We start from the raw sequence: 23,544 nt of genomic DNA, 5'->3' as shown, positions 1-23,544 counted from the left end.
ACTAAAGTAATGGAAAGTCAACTTAGACCCTTAAAAAATACCCTGCTATTCCAATATAAAAGATTGTGTTTCTAAAATTGGGACAAAAGCTCAGTCATTCTCTCAATGTAGAGGACATTCAATCCCAAGATCATGAATTAATTACCTTGAGATTTATAGACAAGTGGAGAGTAATGACAGCAACAGAAACTTCAAGACAGCATTACTTTTTCTTGCACTCTCTCTGACAAAAGCACTTCTACATAACAAATACCAGATGTATGAGAAACAGACAATAAAATAAAAAGCAAAAGAACGGATTAAAAAGAACGCTTTCCCTAAAGCCTTTCCTCTTAACCACCATGTTTGAAAACATGCTTAATTATATAATTCAGTTTAATTTTGCTAATTATTTATGAATCAGGGTTTACAATTTACTTTACACATGCTCATATGTTTATTTATTTTAATAAAGTGTGGCCTAGATATGATTACAGCAGCAGTACATATACTTATTCACATAGATAATTATTAACAAAAAACATTTCCGAGCCAAACAGTAAAGCTGCATAAAAAGTGTGCCAAAAGCTTCTGACAAGAGCAGCAACACAGCAAAGCTCAGAACACAGATTGTCATTTCTAAAGATAAGCTATGGACCATGAAGACAGGTCGTGGTTATACGGAAAGCACTGGGATGCAGTTGCCATGGACACAATGTGTGCCAGAGAATACGTGATTACAGAGAAGTCAACCAGGTCTGAGATTTATTTATCTCTCCATTTACCTAACTATCTATCTATTTATATATTTATTTTACTGAATTACATAGTACATTTATTTACAAGGAAATATACTGTGCAACTGCATACCATATTAAAAATGGAGATGCTACAAAGTATATGGTGTATGTAAGTACTTGTTCATACAAGTATATGTCTTACTAATTTAATGCAATTCTGAAAACACAAGAATTAAGCACAGGCACAAAAAGTAAAAGATTTATTACTAGCATTAAACATTTTCATTAAATGGATTTAAATAAAATTAAATATTGAACTTTATTTTGAGAAAAAGACAAGACAAATGATTACTGTACATTCATTCATTTATTTTCAGTCTGCTTACTCATCTCCTGCTTTCAGGAAGCTAGTGCCAATCCCAGCAGATTGGGCACAAACCTCACACAGAGCTGCAGTCCACTGGCATGTACACACCCACTCAGAGCCAATTCAGAGATACCAATTAATCTAAGATGGGATGTAGGAGGAGCACTAGATAAGAGTACACAGAGAAAAACCCACACATAAATGAAGAAAACAATTACCATCAATTATAAAATCCACTGTAAATATTTCATGTCAATTAAATTATAAAAAAAAACAGTTGTAGTAACATTCTTTTTAAAATCCCACACAAGTAAGCCCTGCCATACTTAATACACGCTGAAAGAAGCAGTAGATTGTGATGAATGAACAAGGTGAAGCTCAAGGTGAAGTTGTGCCAACAAAGGAAATCAAATCTAAGTGCTATTAAAGTTTGTTAAAAAAAATGTATATCTAGGCTTCTTAGTATAAGTTTTGCTTTCATGTGTTAACCAGTCTCTGATGTTGCTCCAAAAATCAAACTGAAAACTGAAAAGCAGTACAGAGAAATAAATGTAAAAAACACGAAAAACAAAAATGACCTTTTTTTGTCAGAAGAGTAGAAAAAAAACAGAATGGCATTATCGCCACAGGTTGCCTAGGACACACAGCACCATGAGCTTTTATATCCATCACTGTGAATGAGGAGAACAGTAACAATGAGTCAAGGGGCCTTTAGGTCAGATACACCAAACACAATCAATGACCTCAAATAAAGATGGTGCAAAATAAGTACGCTATATGTAAAATGGCATTTAACCACACATTATGCCTGTTATACAACACAGGACCAATCAAAAATGTCATATGCATCTACCTGCTAATAATTATGCCATAGTTTATCCATCCATCCATCCATTATCCAACCCGCTATATCCGAACTACAGGGTCACGGGGGTCTGCTGGAGACAATCCCAGCCAACACAGGGCACAAGGCAGGAAACAAACCCCAGGCAGGGCGCCAGCCCACTGCATGCCATAGTTTAGTTATATCCAGTTATTATGTTTTAAAGCCAGTGGTTATGTTTAATGACACAATGAGAATCTGCCATGAGACCATTTTTGATAATCCTTGGGTGCACAATTTTTCATGAAAAAATTTAATTATTGATATGCAAGTACAAATTTAAAGAATGTAAATATTTACATTCTCTGACCAGAATACCACATTTTAAACTATGGATAAATAATCAAGTTGTTTGGCAGACAAGCTAAAAGAGCATGCTTCAGTAGGACAGTGATAGTTAAGACACTACAGGTGGACATCTCCTAATGTATTAAACTGCTATCAACCCAGAATGAGGAGCTATTAGTCAGGATTAAGAAGACAGGACATCTCATTACACTAACAAAATATTGGCCTAAGAAATGATTTGGATTAGAACAAGTGATATTCAGAGTCTAAAAAGGTGAAAAAAGACAACAGCTTGAAATTCCAGGTCCAAAAGTTAAAAGGTAAAGTTAATCTCTGCTGAGGCAGGCAAGTGATACATTTCTGACAGTAAGCCTTAAACTGGAGACACTAAAGTGAATAAGCATGGGTGTTAATATTGGATCAGTACTAAAACATTGACTTTGGCAGTTATAAAAGCGTCCAGACCTTAATACCTGTACCAAAATGACACCAAAGCAAATCGTGGCTCCCTGTTACACAATACTCCACAGCAAATCAATTTAGAGGAGTAGGTTTGATTGGGGAACAGTTTGTTGAGGCTTAGTCACCCTTAGAATATTCAGGATTATATATAAATATAAATATAAATATATATTTAAATACTAGGGGGCTTTGCCCCCTGCTCGCTTCGCTCGCCAACCCCCGTGTTTGGTTTTCCGGATACACACTTTTAAGATTTTTTTTTTTCTTTGAATTGTTGCTATTCTTTAGTTTCACTTTTATTTCAGAACTTCTGTAAAAACAATATTTGTAATCTTGCGAGTCCCAATATGCTGAATCTTTTTAATGAGGGCAGGACAGGTTTCTCTGTTTGGAATTTCAGCACAGACAAAACGATCGACATCATCGGCAGTTAATAATTTTTTTTTTACAAAGTAAAAAAGTAAGTAGAGTTCTGCATTGGACTCCTGTTTGTAAAGTTGTGCTATTTTCCTCTCACAGCTCCAAAAGTACATGGGGTTACCAAGGTGATACCCTAGCTTTTGTTTTTGTACAAGGGCTAGAAAGAACATTTTTGACTCCTGGGGTAAATTTTGCTTTTTAAATAAACAGACAGATAAATATATTGTGATATGTGGCCGGCCTTTCATCCCGGGCAATACCCCCAGGCCTCCAGGTGGAGCCCTTCCTGCAGCATGGAGGTGCCCCAAATGCCAGCAGGAAATACTGGACAATGTAGTTTTTATTCCCAGCCCTGTTGGATACCTTGGGGCCCGCTAGAGGACGCTGCAGGGAGGCACAGAGACTATTTGCCTTACGCCCAGGAAGTATGTCAGAGTCACGTGGACAAAGGGAACGATGTGCTTCCTGGGTGAAGAAAAGAAGGATTTTTATCTGACCCGGAAGTGTTCCAGGTCACATGGACAGAGAGGATGAAACACTTTCGGGTCAAGGACTATAAAATGGACAGTGAAACACCAGAGCGTTGAGCTGAGCTGGGTGGAAGGGTGGCAACGCGTCTGGGAGTGGAGGATTGTATTGATTGTTTATTTGATTACTGATTTATTATATGAGTATTGTGGAGTGTAGGTGCTTTGTGCACTTTAATATTGTCCAAATAAATAATTATTGGACTTTTACCTGTTGTCTGAAGAGTGGTCAGAGGGTTCAAGGGGTCGAGACGACCTCAAACCGTCACAATATATACATGAACAAAGTAACCAATAAATGTATGTGCGGTAAACTCCGTTTTTGAAATTCTCAAGATTCTTTATTTGTCACATGCATAGTTATATAGGACAACACGCAGTGAAATGCATCCTGATCCGCTTATCAAAAACTGTGCAAAGTTAGAAGAATATCAGTTAGATTAACAAAAAGTCATAGATTGAAAGGTAACAGTATAGAAGAACATAATAAATAAGTACAATTATGTGAATAAAGTACTGTAGAATTAAGTGTTAAGGTGCAATAGTGTAGTAATTATTGTGCAAAACCAAAGTTAGACTGGTGCATAGTTAAATGAGGCAGTTTGTTTGTTTGCGCTACTGCGATCTTTACTTTCTTTTTCATATTTTCTAATTTTCCTACTTTCATATCTTTCTCCACATGTGTATAGTGCCGGTTTTTTTTTTTGTTTTTTTTTTTTTTTGAGCCTTTCTAATTTCACTGGTTTCATAGTCTCTAACCTGCTCTGCATGTGTTTAGCATCAACGTTTGTAAACGTCTTTATGAAGTTCTACTTTCTTTTATTCATTGTCTTTTAATTCTGAGCCGGATTGGACATGCTTTTTTTTTCAATTCCACTTGTTCCAGGCTGACAATTACTTTCCTTATTTTCTGAATTTGCACCTCGATTATTCTTTTTTGCTCTTTTTTCTGTCCAACGCATTTGAGTCTCTTTTCTCCGCGCTGCTTTCTTCTTTGCTTAGATATCGACATTTAATTTATAATGTGCCTTATATGCTTTATATGCGCTGAGAGCCCTGGATCTGTGTGTGTTCAAATCCTTCACAAGACTGAATGTTTTGCTGCCTATTGTCCTATTTGATAGATTGTAAGTAGGGCGTGTCTGTGGTCTCGCATGTAGATTGTAAGTAGGGCGTGTCTTTGGTCTTGCGGGTCTTTAAAATGTTTTACGAGAAGATCACGTATCGTAGACTTGCTTTTTTGCTTTCCAGGACAGGATTTCGTTTTATAATAGATAGAATATATATAAATATGTAGGGGTATGGGTTTCCCATTGGCGAGGCAATATAATCTGTATAGTAAACTGCTAGTCCCAATATTGAAATAAATGAGATGCTGGTACCATACCAGTTTAAAAATTGGGTTTTCAGTACTTTACGATGTACTGCGCAACCCTCAGATGTGTATGCATAAATTCACCAATTTTTCTAATATGTTAAGACTCACCAGTGCCAATCCCAGCAATATGGGAGCAAGAAGGGAAAAAAAACATTATGGATACCAGTCTATCACAGGTTACACTTAGACACACACACCCAACACTTGCACATACTTATACCAGGACAATTTGGAGGAGCCAATTAGACTAACATGGACATCTTAATAATAATTGCTATTGCCTTGGAAATGTATACTGTTCCCTGCACAAAACCTCAAATTAACATGCATTACTGTCATCATATCTCATTTACTGCTTAGTTACTAAACAAGTGATCATCAGAGTGAACAGTTCAAAAGATTTCAAGAACTGAGGTCTAACCTCAGAAACTTGTCAGCCAAATTCAATGAGAAAGCTGCATACAGACTGATAAATAACAGACAATTTGAAATGTCACCCAGCATTTCCTGAAAAAACAAATAAATAAGTGAATTATTTAAAACAAAAATTAAAACACAACAATCAAAAACTGACTTTCAGTGGAAATAAATAGGGTCAAGTGGAAATGAGTCAACAGTCAGAACAAAAATTAATGTGAGATTTATTTGCACAGGAAGTGGTGAGGTGCCTATGAGATTGGAGCTTCTTTATGTTGTCAGAATGTGGAAAATTGATTTTCTTAGAAAACACACATCTAATGAAGCTTAACACCAAATATACCTGGGCACTAGTGGTTTACATGTGAAAGATTAAGACATTATGAGTATGCATGCTTGAGATTTCTACTAATGCCAATTTTTTTTTGCCTCAACTCCAAACCAATGTAACTAACCACTTTGCATATGATTCACATTTTTCTGTAGTTTTAATTTAATTTTGTGTATCATTTTCATAATAAAATGCACTTGTTAATCATTTATAATTTTGCTATCAGAATGATCTAACCTTGTTTAATGTTGATAAAATTTAACTGCTTTGGCAGCACCACATATTTATTAGCCATGCTAATAAAGGCATAACAGGAGCACATAAAGTCATTTTAGTCTGACAAGCAATTGAGAATATTCACTTTTAACAGAATGAAAGCAAATCTCACAGCGTTTCTAAGTCTGTACTCAAACATTATTATTCTAAAGACTGAATCAAGGTCAATTTACATCTCCAGTGCTTTGAAGCATCCATTTTTAAAATGCTTCTGATTTGACAGCTCTGTAGACCTGAATTTGATCACTGGTCAAATCACTGATTTGCTAGGAATTGACACATTGTCCTCGAGTCCACATAGAGTTTTACCTGCTACAATCAATTCTTCCCACATCCAAAGTCTAAGGATGGTATGTTAACTCAAGACTCTGAAGAGACTTGCTAGATTGAGTGTGCCCTACACCCATAAAGGAGCCACACCTGCAGTTGGTTCTTACCCTACACAAGATTTCATAGGGCAGCAAAACATACTGATGATTATATTTACTAAATTAAGTGCAGACCAATTTTTACTGATTGACTACATTGACTCATATATAGTTGTATATGACCAAATAGTTGTGTGTGGTCTTCAGGTCAAAAAAAAACCCGAGACTCCCTACCAGTTTTACTATACATTGATTCCTCGCTATATCGCGCTTCGCCTTTCGCGGCTTCACTCTATCGCGGATTTTATATGTAAGCATATTTAAATATATATCACAGATTTTTTGCTGGTTCGCGGATATCTGAGGACAAAGGGTCTTTTAATTTCTGGTACATGCTTCCTCAGTTTGTTTGCCCAGTTGATTTCATACAAGAGACGCTATTGGCAGATGGCTGAGAAGCTACCCAACATACTTTTCTCTCTCTCTTGCGCTGACTTTCTCTGATCCTGACGTAGGGGGTGTGAGCAGGGGGGCTGTTCGCACACCTAGACGATACGGACGCTCGTCTAAAAATGCTGAAAGATTATCTTCACGTTGCTATCTTCTGTGCAGCTGCTTCCTGAAGCGACATGCTGCACGGTGCTTCACATACTTAAAAGCTCGAAGGGCACGTATTGATTTTTGACTGTTTGTTTTTCTCTGGCTCTCTCTCTCTCTCTCTCTCTGCTCCTGACGGAGGGGGTGTGAGCTGCCGCCTTCAACAGCTTTGTACCGGCGGTGCTTCGCATACTTAAAAGCCAAACAGCCCTATTGATTTGTTTGCTTTCCTCTGTCTTTCAAACAGACTCTGCTCCTGACGCGCACTCCTTTGAAGAGGAAGATATGTTTGCATTCTTTTAATTGTGAGACAGAACTGTCATCTCTGTCTTGTCATGCAGCACAGTTTAAACTTTTGAAAAAGAGACAAATGTTTGTTTGCAGTGTTTGAATAACGTTCCTGTCTCTCTACAACCTCCTGTGTTTCTGCGCAAATCTGTGACCCAAGCATGACAATATAAAAATAACCATATAAACATATGGTTTCTACTTCACAGATTTTCCTATTTCGCGGGTGGCTCTGGAACGCAACCCCCGCGATGGAGGAGGGATTACTGTACTGGTGAACTTGCAGAGGCGTCAGCTAAGTGGGCCAGGACAGTTCATATCTTGTCTGAGACGGACATGTAGTCGAGTATAGCTGTAGCACAAATTCAGTGGGACAGGCTGGAACCTGTCACAGGGAAAAGTATTGTAGCTCATTGTCTGAACATACAACGTGCATGTACGACAAAGATGAGTTTGTCTGTTTGGGTTTAGTGAGAAGTGAGGCGCATGCAAGCACCAAATAATGTAAAAGTGTATGCATGCTCCATCTAGTGGCTGTGGTTGAGCGTGAGCAGAGCGGACAGCTCCATACACACACACACACACACGCAGGTCTTTCGTTTATACATGTATAATTGTTTTTATTTGCTATAATTTTGCTAATATGACCAAAATAGTGTTTCAAATGTGATGAGTTCCATCATCACAGTGATAATACTGATTCAGCTTGAAGTATGACACATTACATTACATTTTCTCAAAATAAGAGAGTTCAAATGACTCTTTCACAGAACCACAGTACACACATTTAATGGGCAGTGTCTTTAAAGAGGTAGCAGTATGTTGCTCACATTAGACTAAAGTAATCTTAGCACAGTCACACTATGAGCCTTATTTAAATGTCAGCACTTGTTAGAACTTTATAACTCAAGTGAACACCACTGAACACTTGTTTGAAATGCAGGTAAGCCCTCAAAATAAAGAAGGTAAAAATACTACTCTATTAGTATATCCATTCATGAATCACATTTAATAATCAGTTGGAGCAGATCTGAATGAGTGACAGCATCACCATACTGGGTCAACCAGGGGTAGACTAGCAGGTCTTGAAAGAAATATGTAGTCAATGACAGCTATCCAGGGATACCAGTGACCGCTCTACTTTGTCAAGTTTTCATTATCAAGCAATCAATTCTGGTTGCATTTCTCAACTACTGTATATTAAATAAAACATACAGTAAGTCAATTACATTTCACAAATTGTTAAAACAAGTGATTCAATTTTAAGCATAACACATATACTGTTAAAGTCATTTTATCCAAATCAAGGTCATGAGGATCTACACCTTACTCTGGCAGCACTGAGCAAAAGTCAGGAAACAGTACCTGAACAGGGAACCAGGAAATACAGTAGAAGTGCCCACTCACGCAAAGCCAGTCAATCTAACCTGCACACATTTGGGTATATGGAAAGAAAATCATCAGAGACATGGGAAGTATGCAGAAAATTCATACAGACAATGTGAAGGCATTGCATGCATGCCCATGAAGCTGGGCATATGAGGCAGCAGTGCTACCCACATTGCATCCTTGAGTAAAAAAATTCACAAAATTTAGCATATGCAAAATGAGGATACTTGTCGTAGTCATTACTATATTTATAAGTTTTATTTGAGATATGCTGGACAACTTGGTGCAGTGCTGAATGTCACTGGGTAGCAGTCTATGCATCGTGTGTTCCTAGCCCAGAAGTTTGGAAGCTCTCTGCATCCAGAAAGACTTCATTCAGGTTTTCTAGGCTTCTCTGCCACCTCAAAGCCATTTATTAAGTTGGTTTTTGACTTACACCAACCTGTTTTTGAGAATATTTGGGGTTTTTTTGTGCCTGACTCTGCCCTGTGTTAGCCTGATGTGCTATGCAATTTTAGTTCTTGCCTTTTAACAATGGCTCTGACACCTAACAATTAGCTTTGGAGCAGCTCATTTGGAAAATTAATAAATGAAAACTTCAAAAGCATTAATTTCCTAGTTTGATTAACTCTGAACTGCTGAAATGTTATCTAGATACAAGCCAATAAACTTCTTGATCCCTAGGCATAAGCGTGGGAGAGAATAGCTTACATTCTCCAAAATCAAGGCCACCTGAAACTTGCATTAAAAAGACCACTTGTTAATAACAGGTGAGCTAATTAATTGATGAAAATATAAAAAAACTAGGGGCTTTGCCTCCTGCTCACTTTGCTTGCCAACCACTGTCCTGGCGCTGCACGCTAGCCACTTTGCGGTTCAGCCGCCCGCATATGGGAATGCGGATGTACAATTAAAACAAAATGTTATTTTCATGGGAATTGTTACATATGCATAATAGAACTAACTATTTTACATTATAGTAATAAGAATCCTATTCTGTGCCATTCTTACTAAAATAATTCACTGAACAACTATGTCTCAAGAAAAGGGTATTGTTATTAACCAATTTCTGCTTTGATGTACAGTGCATCCGGAAAGTATTCACAGCGCATCACTTTTTCCACATTTTGTTATGTTACAACCTTATTCCAAAATGGATTAAATTCAGTTTTTTCCTCGAAATTCTACACACTACACCCTATAATGACAACGTGAAAAAAGTTTACTTGAGGTTTTTGCAAATTTATTAAAAATAAAAAAATTGAGAAAGCACATGTACATAAGTATTCACAGCCTTTGCCATGAAGCTCAAAATTGAGCTCAGGTGCATCCTGTTTCCCCTGATCATCCTTGAGATGTTTCTGCATCTTAATTGGAGTCCACCTGTGGTAAATTCAGTTGATTGGACATGATTTAGAAAGGCGCACACCTGTCTATATAAGGTCCCACAGTTGACAGTTCATGTCAGAGCACAAACCAAGAATGAAGTCAAAGGAATTGTCTGTAGACCTCCGAGACAGGATTGTCTTGAGGCACAAATCTGTGGAAGGTTACAGAAAAATTTCTGCAGCTTTAAAGGTCCCAATGAGCACAGTGGCCTCCATAATCCGTAAGTGGAAGAAGTTCGAAACCACCAGAACTCTTCCTAGAGCTGGCCGGCCATCTAAACTGAGCGGTCAGGGGAGAATGGCCTTTGTCAGGGAGGTGACCAAGAACCTGATGGTCACTCTGTCAGAGCTTCAGAGATCCTCTGTGGAGAGAGGAGAACCTTCCAGAAGGACAACCATCTCTGCAGCAATCTACCAATCAGGCCTGTATGGAAGAGTGGCCAGACGGAAGCCACTCCTTATTAAAAGGCACATGGCAGCCCGCCTGGAATTTGCCAAAAGGCACCTGAAGGACTCTCAGACCATAAGAAAGAAAATTCTCTGGTCTGATGAGACAAAGATTGAACTCTTTGGTGTGAATGCCAGGTGTCACGTTTGGAGGAAACCAGGCACCGCTAATCACCAGGCCAATACCATCCCTACAGTGAAGCATGGTGGTGGCAGCATCACGCTGTGGGGATGTTTTTCAGCGGTAGGAACTGGGAGACTAGTCAGGATAAAGGGAAAGATGACTGCAGCAATGTACAGAGACATCCTGGATGAAAACCTGCTCCAGAGCGCTCTTGACCTCAGACTGGGGCGGCGGTTCATCTTTCAGCAGGACAACGACCCTAAGCACACAGCCAAGATATCAAAGGAGTGGCTTCAGGACAACTCTGTGAATGTCCTTGAGTGGCCCAGCCAGAGCCCAGACTTGAATCCCATTGAACATCTCTGGAGAGATCTTAAAATGGCTGTACACTGACGCTTCCCATCCAACCTGATGGAGCTTGAGAGGTGCTGCAAAGAGGAATGGGCGAAACTGGCCAAGGATAGGTGTGCCAAGCTTGTGGCATCATACTCAAAAAGACTTGAGGCTGTAATTGCTGCCAAAGGTGCATCAACAAAATATTGAGCAAAGGCTGTGAATACTTATGTACATGGGATTTCTCAGTTTTTTTATTTTGAATAAATTTGCAAAAACCTCAAGTAAACTTTTTTCACGTTGTCATTATGGGGTGTTGTGTGTAGAATTCTGAGGAAAAAAATGAATTTAATCCATTTTGGAATAAGGCTGTAACATAACAAAATGTGGAAAAAGTGATGCACTGTGAATACTTTCCGGATGCACTGTATATAAATAAAAGGGACTAACAATTGTGATTCTTTATGGCAGGTGACATTCATCTTCAATTCCTACTGTGGATACCTGCTTAGGCCTATCACTCTGACACAATCCTATAGTTGAATACTGTACAAATCCTTTTATTTCTCCACTGCAAAGCACATGCATGGCTATTGCCCGAATTCAGGAGTCAAGAAATAATTAGTAATGTATGCTATTTTTGTTTTTCATTTATTTGTTGACATCATAACTGCCAAAACTGTGTGCCGGAGACTGTAGTGTTATGTGCTGCTATACATGTGAACTGTGAGTTTTCTAACATTTAAAGGCACCTCGGCTATTTAAGATCGAGCCTTGTATTAAAGGTTTACAAATGTTGCCTAAAAAGAGGGAAGCCTCCACTTAAAAAATCAGTTTCAAAAACTACAAATATCAATGGGAGATTAACTGGGGCTTTGACCTAGCCATCGTTTTTGAACTCATGTTCTGTTTTACTCTTCACATATATTTTCAGATTTCAAATCTTTTGTGTTTTGGCCACTGATTCAGTTTGATGTTTTTGTGTCTTAAAATCCCTACTACTGTTTATATTTCACGTTAATTTCAATCAATGATCATGATAGTTGGAAGTTTTTAACTATGTATCAAAGGTATGTAATTATTATTAGCATTTGTGACACAGATAACAATTCTGATACAATTCAGACTTACAGTAATAATAAGTACAGCTACTGGGTCATTTTCTTGAACTACCTGAATCAAATTTTTATCTTACTCTGTCACAAACGTCACTGACTATAGCACACATGTTAAGCTTGCATATGGGAATTCCCCTATCCAGATCTGCTTTTTCCCCACTGAGAACCTCATGAGGATAAGCACAGTGAAGTGGCCATTAAAAATGGCCATGGGAAAAACATTGCAAGGCATCCTGAATAACTAATTTACCTTTTTTCAGCTGAATGTTGAGCTTTCTGCCAATCCTCTTCAGATTGTACCCTCGATCTGCTGCTGTGGAGCCAATCACTCTATGTGGTGATGGTGGCATGCCTGGCGGGGGTTTTCCAGAAGGGCTGCTGTTGTGGGGATGATGAGAATAGGAATCGGTTTGATCCTGCTGACTCCCAGGCCGGGATATCTTTTGTGGTGTGTGGTCTAAGCCACTACCTGCACTGCCTCTTTCACTTTCCTGAGAGTCTGGACTGAAGCGACCATGATAAGATGGTATGTTCTTCTCACTTTGGGAAAGGACTTCATATTTTTCCTTTTTTGCAGCTGGAACCACATGAAACCAAATGATGGGTGTTCGCATTGCCTGGCGAAATAAATGCTGAGCTCTGGAAGAAATAAGAAATCAAAATGAAGACTGGCAAGCAGAAGACATTACGATTATAATTGCTGCTGAAAAGTGAGTGCCAAGAACTGACCCTGAAATGTGTTCCCTCAATGTGTACAAATATTGACGAGTTAGTAAGTGCTGATCAGCTTGCTAATTACAACTGTGAATTTTGACCAAAAAAAAGAAAAAAGCCTGCCAAAAAAGACACATTTTGAAATAAACTATCAAGGACATAAATATAATTTTCATTTTATAATTTTCTAGTATCAGTTGGATATATTTAAGTTTTAATAAACATATGCCTAATTTGAGCTAAGTGTCTAGACTCTTATGAAAAAATAATTAGGCTGTGAAAATCCTCTTATTGATCATGGAGCAGACTATAATGATGGGCAAAAAATGAACAAATGGGGTAGTAAAAAATAAATAAAAAAATAAACAACTACAAAAACATGATGACAGAATGAAAGAGATAACAAAACATCACAAATGTTGACCGGTGTTACAATAAGCACTGCTGAAAGCAAGAGAAAAAACACAAGAGTTTAATTCTGAGAGGTGAAAGATAATGTGAAGCAAATGAAATAATCATTAGCAGAGATACACAGAGAATCAATACCTGAAAAAATTAAATTAGAACTCTTACACATCAGGTAGCATTTCTGATGAACAAAGTATGATAGTCCTGGAACAAAATTAATCCAGCAAACAGACACAATCTGAGTGATGATGCAGTATGGATTATCAAGGTTAAAATGTCTTCAGACAAGCAAAGTTTCTTCTAGTTAGGCACTTCTGTCTGTTTGGCATAAGTCAGCTGTTTACTTTTAACTGTTATATGTTACACAACTTTGTTTAAAACTATTCGCCTGTAGCCCAAGTTTGATTTAACCAAAAAATGTAAAGAGAAAAGTTGAATGGACAAAAGTAATTTGACAATTAAATTACAAATATCTGGTTACCCTCTGTTTCTAAGAGAACAAAAGAAGCAAAATTAAACAATTACCATACATATTTGTTATGAACTGTAACATCTAAATTCAAACTAGTCTCCAGGACAATACACAAATCCCAATAAAAAAATACTATGTGAGGTAATGAACAGTACAATATTGCTATAGCAATCACACACAACCAAGTTTTGATTGAATAATAAATTAGAAAAACCACGGCTCATTTAATTTACTTAGATGAACTGCCTAAAAACATTAACCCATGCAAAACAGAACCAAACAAGATTAGGGCAGCAATGGAAAATAACCATTCTAATTAAGATGTGCTCAGAGGCCAAGCACAGAGACATAAAAAACTAAGCTAGAACAGTACATCAGATATATGAAAAGAGGGTACTTAGAATGTGTTTTGGGCGTTGACAGTCTCATTGAATATCTTAAAAACATAATCAAATAAAAAAAATCAAATGAATGAGAAATGTTTAATAGCATTTCCATCATTAAATGGATTTCCACCAATGAAAAAAGTTTATCTGAAACAAACTCACAAGCCTTTTCTTTTGCTCTGCTCATGGTGCTGCTCACTATTCTATTAAAGTGTGTATTCCTTGAAAGGCGGCAAAGGCAACTCCCCACAAGATACTACTCTAGAATCCTCTCATACTACAGAAGGGCATAAAATGCTGGATGAAGAGAAAAAAAAAAGAAAAAAGAGAAATGCAGCCCCAAACGTTCAAGGAACCTCCACCATGCTTCACTGTTGCCTGCAGACACTCATTATTGTACCGCTCTCCAGCCCTTCGACGAACAAACTGCCTTTTGCTACAACCAAACATTTCAATTTTTGACTCATCTGTCCAGAGCACCTGCTGCCATTTTTCTGCACCCCAGTTCCTATGTTTTTGTGCATACTTGAGTCGCTTGGCCTTGTTTCCACGTTGGAGGTATGGCTTTTTGGCTGCAACTCTTCCATGAAGGCCACTTCTGGCCAGACTTCTCCAGACAGTAGATGGGTGTACCTGGGTCCCACTGGTTTGTGCCAGTTCTGAGCTGATGGCACTGCTGGACATCTTCCGATTTCGAAGGGTAATAAGCTTGATGTGTCTTTCATCTGCTGCACTAAGTTTCCTTGGCCGACCACTGCGTCTACGATCCTCAACATTGCCCGTTTCTTTGTGCTTCTTCAAAAGAGCTTAAACAACACATCTTGAAACCCTAGTCTGCTTTAAAATCTTTGTCTGGGAGAGACCTTGCTGATGCAGTATAACTACCTTGTGTCTTGTTGCTGTGCTCAATCTTGCCATGACATGAAACTGTCTTCCGCAACCTCACCTTGGTAGCAGAGCTTGGCTGTTCCTCAACCAGTTTTAAGCCTCCTGCACAGCTGTTTCTGTTTCAGTTTATGACTGTGTTTCAACCTACGTGTGACATTGATGATCATTAGCACCTGTTTGGTATAATTGGTTGATCATACACCTGACTAGAATCCTACAAAATCCCTGACTTTGTGCAAGTGTACCTATAAGAATTGATGCTGGTTTGAAGGCAAAAGGTAGTAACACCAAATATTGATTTAGATTTTTTCTTTTGTTCGCACACTTTGCATTTTGTAAACTGATAACAATAAACAATCATTATTTATATTTCTGAAAGCATTCTTTGTTTACAGCATTTTTTCACACCTGCCTAAAACTTTTGCACATTACTGTATATATACACATACACACTTTCACACATTGATGTACAAAAGGAAATATTTGTCTTATAAAGTTATTTTATATGGTCTAGATTAGCTTGTCAATTAAAAGAGTACGTTTCAGAGTTCCAAACATTCCATTTGCAAAAAGTGAAGCAATACAATAAGGTTACTTAATGTCCTATTGAACTATTATCCTACTTTTCCATTAGACTTTCTTCAGTTGTTATTTTGAAGTAAATGTCAACAGTAAAAGCAAGTTAAATATATTATTCCCTGTGTGCCTTATGGTCTGTGTGGAAGAGGATTTACAATTTTGAAAGACCCCTGTCCAAGGATATGGTCATTCCCTTAATACTATGTATAAGTAATTGTTCCAATTTGTTCATCTAATCCTTTACATGTGAGCATTATTAAATGTACAGCATATACAGTATGGTATGTATGATGAATGAAGAAATGAAGAAAACATTGTATGGAATATATGGAATATTATACTTGAAAAAACAATTCACACATTTGCAGTTCTTGAAGCCAGAAAGGGTTACTTTAGATATGGCAGAACTTCTACTAAAATTCCATTTCTCCTTATAACATTAGGCTTGTGGCACACTGCACAACTTTCAGCCAGAGAGCATGTCAAATTTAACAACTGTGGTTGATGGATCTTCTTGCATTGAGGATGTCAGATTACAGGACTATGAATCTGAGGGAATTATGGATTACACAATTGTTTCATGACTTCCCAACACAGTTTCCAATTTCCAAATTATTGCAAACGTTCTGCATTTTGACAGCCAATTTCCATAGTACCTGACAGTACTTTGTAGCTATATGAACATCTTTCTGGTTTGGCGAGTTCAGCCGCAGGGTCAGCTTGTACTTTTCCTGTCTCAATTGTGTTGTGCTATGTCAAACAGGAGACACAACATGAAACACATGTTTTTTTTCACTGCATTGTATGCACTGTACTTCTGACTTACTCTCACTGGTTGATGTATTTTATACACACCGTAGCCCATCCTTATAAGACAAGATTGACTTTGCTGTGGTAAGTCACAGACCCTGGAATATAAAAACTACATGACAGGCATGTGCCACTTCTGCCCCAGACTCACAAAGATTATGTAAATGAAGCTGAAAATATCTTCAAATATAGTGTTGTGTGATAGGGGCTTCAGTCCACGGCTCACAAACTAACTGCATGGATATTCACAATACTTCAGAAATTTAATTCGATATATTTTTGAAGAAACAATCTTCCAGTACAGCAAATGCACTAACCCTGCCTCCATGTACCATTTCCCTATTCTGCACATTGGTTTCCTCTTACAACCAGAAAATGTGTTAATTAGGTCAATTGTAAATTCCAAGTAAATTCCACATAAAACTGAGTGTAAAACTGCATTCATCTACATTTGTCCTGAGATATCTCATCTGGTGTTGGTTTATGGCTTGCCTACAGAAAAGCTGAGGTATGTTTTGACTCTTTCAGAAGCTGCCATATAAGGTGAGTTAAGAGAAAGGATAGAATCGTTTCTTTTACTGCTATGTTCATAGAATGCAAAAATAATTGTCACTTTCCCATTTCAAAGAATTTCACTGAAAGTGAGTGCTGCTTTCATGAATGCTCACCCACAGAGCTGTATTTAGTCTCTTCTGATGGCCCGATTAAAGACTGCTGCCTTCATAAATATGAAATGAAAGCCAATTCACAGGGAGAAGAGCAAGGTGTAAACAATGCTATAGCAACTCATCCTAAACTGGATCAATCTTCAGGCACACATGTGGCTGTTTATTAAAAAAATCAACTGCTTTGCAAAGAACTACTTAAGGAGAAATACTAGGGCACTCTCTTTGCAAGCACTCTGAAGAGACTAACTACAGCACTGTGCAGTAAAATTGACTGTCTTTATGTGACAAAACACACAGATCAAGGCAAGACAAACTGAAGTCAAGAGTAGACTAATTTACAAAAATATACACATATAGAAACATTTAATTATATAATTATTTACAAATACAGATGTCAGTAATTAACCTATCAATTAAGAATCTGAGTGAAACTCAGCAGGGGCTAGGACTTTAACAAAGTCAGCTGGACACCCCAATATAAATAACGTGTGTTATACCATACACAAGAGTGCAAGTAAAGATGAGTGGGAGTAAATGAAAAAATTGTAAAATATATAAAATATGAACAGATGTGCAATTAAAATATAAACAGATAGGTACACAAAATTATAATTAAATAGATGCAAAAATCTACAAACTATGGAGTAAGAGATGAAGAATAGGCAAAACAGCAGAGTAGGCACAAAATGTTTCGATCTATTAATACATCAAAGGCCTCTACCTGTGTTTTAATTAGATATAATGTGGTCATATAAAATTACATGCAGGATAAAGCAAAGATTTAAAACAACAAAGAAAATATTGAATAGGGTAATGCTGGGGAGAAAATGCACCAGTAACGTAAAGGAATACTCCACCAAAAAAAATGTTTTTTTGTTTTGGAATATGTTACTTAATTGATGTAGTTTGTAATAGTGGCTGAGAGAAAAATTTAATCTCATGTTTTAATGGAGAATGGAGAGAAAAAGTTTATGATAAAGTATAAGCTCATATTTACTAATTCTGTACAGCGGCATATGATCAGAAAAACTTTAACTTTACTTGAACTGTAACATAATCCATATTTCAGTTATCTAGTCGTGTGCAAGATGTGCAGTTCTTGCTAAGATTCTTTTAAACATACACATCTGAAATGATCATTGCACATCATAAACATGAAACAAAGCCTTATGGGATTCATTTTTGTACTAAAGACAGGACACATGATCAATGAACAATAAAATTCAATTGCAACACTTTGTCCTCTTGGCCTTACTGTATTGCAATGAGATCTGTGGCATGTACTGAAATGACTGAGTGTGATGGAGTTAGGATTACATGCAGTACCTCCAAATCTGAGATCATGGTCCTCTCTCAGAAAAGTGTTACTGACTCACATGGGGAAGTTCAAATATCTAGGACAGTTGTTCATGAGAAGGAGGGGAAAGGGGATACATGGATTGTTGCAGTGGCACAAGTTTAGCATTCCTTACAGCTCAGGAATATGGGAGAACTACGGAGTAGAAACTCTGCTTTTCTGGATATATTGTACAGAAGCTAGTTAAAGTGGTCGGGAAAAAGTTGTTGAGGATGGGGCACCCTCGATTGCCAACTTAGTATGCTGCCATAACAATAGCTACCAAAATACAATCAATATAATGTGAACGGACTTACATAAAACTTAATAATTAACTGAAGTCAAAACACAAGAAATATAAAGCAAAAACTTAAAAAAGAAAAAAAAAAAAAAAAAAAACACTCAAGCTTTCTCTTCATTAAATGTAATTCTGCATTTATCTCTTTTTTTCCATGTATATTATATATATATTATATATATATATATATATATATATATATATATATATATATATACAGTATATATATATATATATATATATATATATATATACACACACACACATGCAGTGCATCCAGAAATTATTCACAGCGCATCGCTTTTTCCACATTTTGTTATGTTACAGCCTTATTCCAAAATGGATTAAATTCATTTTTTTCCTCAGAATTCTACACACAACACCCCATAATGACAACATGAAAAAAGTTTAGTTGAGATTTTTGCAAATTTATAAAAAATAAAAAAATTGAGAAATCACATGTACATAAATATCCACAGCCTTTGCCATGAAGCTCAAAATTGAGCTCAGGTGTGTCCTGTTTCCCCTGATCATCCTTGAGATGTTTCTGCAGTTTAATTGGAGTCCACCTGTGGTAAATTCAGTTGATTGGACATGATTTGGAAAGGCACACACCTGTCTATATAAGGTCCCACAGTTGACAGTTCATGTCAGAGCACAAACCAAGAATGAAGTCAAAGGAATTGTCTGTAGACCTCAGAGACAGGATTGTCTCGAGGCACAAATCTGAGTAAGGTTACAGAAAAATTTCTGCTGCTTTGAAGGTCCCAATGAGCACAGTGGCCTCCATCATCCGTAAGTGGAAGAAGTTCAAAACCACCAGGACTCTCCTTAGAGCTGGCCGGCCATCTAAAATGAGCGATCGGGGGAGAAGGGCCTTAGTCAGGGAGGTGACCAAGAACCCGATGGTCACTCTGTCAGAGCTCCGGAGGTCCTCTGTGGAGAGAGGAGAACCTTCCAGAAGGACAACCATCTCTGCAGCAATCCACCAATCAGGCCTGTATGGTAGAGTGGTCAGACAGAAGCCACTCCTTAGTAAAAGGCACATGGCAGCCTGCCTGGAGTTTGCCAAAAGGCACCTGAAGGACTCTCACACCACGAGAAAGAAAATTCTCTGGTCTGATGAGACAAAGATTGAACTCTTTGGTGTGAATGCCAAGCATCACATTTGGAGGAAACCTGGCACCATCCCTACAGTGAAGCATGGTGATGGCAGCATCATGCTGTGGGGATGTTTTTCAGCAGCAGGAACTGGGAGACTATTCAGGATAAAGGGAAAGATGACTACAGCAATGTACAGAGACATCCTGGATGAAAACCTGCTCCAGAGCGATCTTGACCTCAGACTGGGGCGACGGTTCATCTTTCAGCAGGACAACGACCCTAAGCACACAGCCAAGATATCAAAGGAGTGGTTTCAGGACAACTCTGTGAATGTCCTTGAGTGGCCCAGCCAGAGTCCTGACTTGAATCCGATTGAACATCTCTGGAGAGATCTTAAAATGGCTGTGCACCGACGCTTCCCATCCAACCTGATGGAGCTTGAGAGGTGCTGCAAAGAGGAATGGGCGAAACTGGCCAAGGATAGGTGTGCCAAGCTTGTGGCATCATATTCAAAAAGACTTGAGGCTGTAATTGCTGCCAGAGGTGCATCGACAAAGTATTGAGCAAAAGCTGTGAATACTTATGTACATGTGATTTCTCAGTTTTTTTATTTTTAATAAATTTGCAAAAACCTCAAGTAAACTTTTTTCATGTTGTCATTATGGGGTGTTGTGTGTAGAATTCTGAGGAAAAAAATGAATTTAATCCATTTTGGAATAAGGCTGTAACATAACAAAATGTGGAAAAAGTGATGCGCTGTGAATACTTTCTGGATGCACTGTGTATATATATATATATATATATATATATATATATATATATATATATATATATATATATTTTTTTTTTTTTTTAAATTTTAAGTTTGCCCATTTGTGAGTACAAAGACTATGCTTCACATAAACAGACCGGATGGGCGGATACTTATGTGATTGATTCACATTAATATGACTGACTGCTAAAGAATGAAGAGACACGGCCAAAACAGGACAAGTTTGTTAACAGTGTCACAATTGCGTCTCTGAGGATCACCATCCAAGCTCTTCCCAGATATCTAGTACCATCCATGGCCGTGAGGTGGTGCTGCCACTAACAGTCGTGCAATGATCTTCCTCCACAGCCTGGAGAAAATTTCTTGTGAGGCCAACTTACCCCCAAACCCCACCCCATCCCCGGGGCTTTACAGTCCTGAAGGCGTCTTTTGACCAAGGAGATCAATTCTGAGAGAACCTCTTTTAACAGAGCATGCAGAAGCCAGACTATTGAAGCCACTTTATTCTTATTCTTCTTTCGGCTGCTCCCGTTCGGGGTTGCCATAGCGGATCATCCAAAATTGTTGTCCGCATATTGATGTGGCTACCACTTTTGTTGTTATTTCACGTAATTGTACATTATATTTGTTTGAAAGTTACAATAATAAATGGTAAAGGCTGTGTTAGCACCCCAAAATCCTCTTTGTTTGTAGATTTTCCTTCCCTTGACCACCAGAACAGTAAGCAGACAGGACACAATGGGAGATGTAGGTATCAAGTCCAAAGCCCAACATCAAATAAATTAGCACATTTTTTCAACATTGTTAAAAAATTAAAACAACTTGCAAGAAAACAAGAAATATAATGTGTAGAAAACAAAGCAAAAATAAAAATATGAAAAGACAAATACTAAGCAAAATTGAAGGGTAGCTGCCCATTTAAAACCAAGATCAATCAGGAAAAATGGTTTCTGATGGCTGTCATATGATTTAAGTGTCCATGCAGCTAAAAATGGTAGGTTGGTGTGGCAACAAGCAAAATGAATGTCACAGGCACCAGAAAAAAAATGGCTTGATGAAGTGGCCAAGCCCACAAACAATGAATGTGGGTAAAACAAAACTTCATATAGAAGGGGTGGTCAAGATAAACAATTATAATCAAAGGTACCATAATGGGGAGGTTCATTGAAATGATATGACGCTTCTACTGTATTTACCTAAAATAAAAGATTTTTATCAGTGGTATAACTCTAGGTTCACAAATGTCTGAGACAGAAACAGTAAGATGAGTAGACTTACAGTAAGCGCAATTACTGACAAAGAGTACAATGGTATCTTCATATGTAATTAACAAATACTTAGAAACAGAAAGAAATGTGGCTGAAAACATACAATATTATGAATTCTATGCACACCTACCTATATATATGGTTTAACTCAAGAACTAAAAAGCACTTCATCTTTATTTAAACTTTGCCTTTTTACATTGTCTGAATTAGTGTAGAACACTCTGGCCAACTAGCCAAATACTCTTACTTGAATATGAATATTTTATTCAGCTTTACTACAATGTAAGCAAACAAAAGTGTACAGCATTTGAGCCACAAGTTGGTTGATTAAAACATTGTGATTATTACTTTACCCACAAGGGAAGGTAGAAAATTAAACTTTTTTTTCTTTAGCCCTCCATTTATATAAATATACAGAATCTTGGCAATATTATTTAAAATGCCGCACCATTTAGCACTCCGTGCTGAAACCTTTTAATTGGAATTTTGCCTTTCAGGGCATTTCACTGCAAGGCACAACAAAGGTTAAAACAAATTTCAACACTCTGCACGCAGTTTATTTCTATACCAATAGCAATTATAAAATAGCCTGAAAGAAAACTTTTTTAAGAAGTGCTTGTCAGTCTGAAGATCTTGGTAAAGACGTCTCCATCCTGTTTCACTTCACAGCATCATCTGAGGAGGAATATAATTTTGGGAAAGAAATCATGGATATAAAAAGAAGAAGGAAAAAATGCATCATAGAAACATGTCCCCATTTGGCAAATGCAAAAAGTTTCAAAAGTGATAATTGAAACAAAAGCAAGTATAATTAGTTCCCTGTGAGGCTTACTGTTCAAATCTGGTGTTGCGCAGGTCTTTGTTATTAATCCGCACGATACAATCGTTCTCGTGAAACAGATTCTCCTGTTCAGCCTTGCCGCCTTTCTCCAGCCGTTTCACTAATAACCCCAGGGTCCTGGAACATTTAAATCAGACATTAGTGCTACTGCAAATCCTGCCACGTTACAGACGCAGCAGTGCTAATTACAAGCTTGATCAGAAAAAGAAAAAACCCTGCTTCTAATAATTAGCTGAAGCTCTCTATTTCAGCTGTCTCTAGCTCAATTACACTGATTTTCTTGTACATCCTTTATTATCACTGTGTTCCATCTCTTTAAGCAACAGTGTTTAACACCTTTTTCATGAGTAATAGATTTTCAGATAATTAATAAATGCATAATCATTTAATTTACTTATAGTAATAAGGAAGAGTCACTAATTAATTATTAGAAATCAGAATAATTAAAATTTTCAAAAAATCACCATCTCTACTTAGACTATTCCATTTTTCCTTTCATTTTATCCCCAACATCATTTCCCTACTTGTGAAATGAACCATGATAATTCACCAGTGGAATAAAATATGCCATGTCCAATATACAGGGACACTGCTGAGGCATCAAAGCAAATTTGCTGGACTGGGAGATTGCTTGGATATCCTTCTGGATTGTCTTTATTTAGTCTGCTGACTAATAAGACATACCAATTCAGACTTTCGGGATTAGTTTACGTGGCTTTTCATCTGACAAGACACAGAAATGCAATAATTTAGTGGGGTCAAAATCTACTCCACAGTCTACTAAATAGATGTATTTACCCCAGTCGTTCACAAATTCTCATTAGCATAAATAATAATGCAAAACTTATTAAAGAAACATCTACATGAAAACTACTAAGAA

At 37.4% G+C, this 23,544-nt stretch overlaps 1 protein-coding gene across 6 annotated transcripts in view; it reads right to left on the bottom strand.

Moving 5' to 3' along the window:
* pard3aa (par-3 family cell polarity regulator alpha, a) overlaps positions 1-23,544 on the bottom strand; it is a 971,084-nt gene that overhangs the window by 486,679 nt on the left and 460,861 nt on the right. For 5 of the 6 annotated variants that reach the window (XM_028804116.2, XM_028804120.2, XM_051929054.1 and 2 more), the window contains exons 8-9: positions 22,656-22,781; positions 12,371-12,759 (exon numbers count right to left, since the gene is read on the bottom strand). In XM_028804116.2, the coding sequence (XP_028659949.1) occupies positions 12,371-12,759; positions 22,656-22,781 (515 nt within the window). The remainder of the gene's footprint in view (positions 1-12,370; positions 12,760-22,655; positions 22,782-23,544) is intronic. The other variant, XM_051929057.1, reaches the window with a different exon arrangement.

The sequence above is a fragment of the Erpetoichthys calabaricus genome, chromosome 6, assembly GCF_900747795.2.
Source record: "Erpetoichthys calabaricus chromosome 6, fErpCal1.3, whole genome shotgun sequence".
Taxonomy (NCBI): Eukaryota; Metazoa; Chordata; class Cladistia; order Polypteriformes; family Polypteridae; genus Erpetoichthys; species Erpetoichthys calabaricus.
This window is presented reverse-complemented; position numbering and strand designations above follow the sequence as displayed.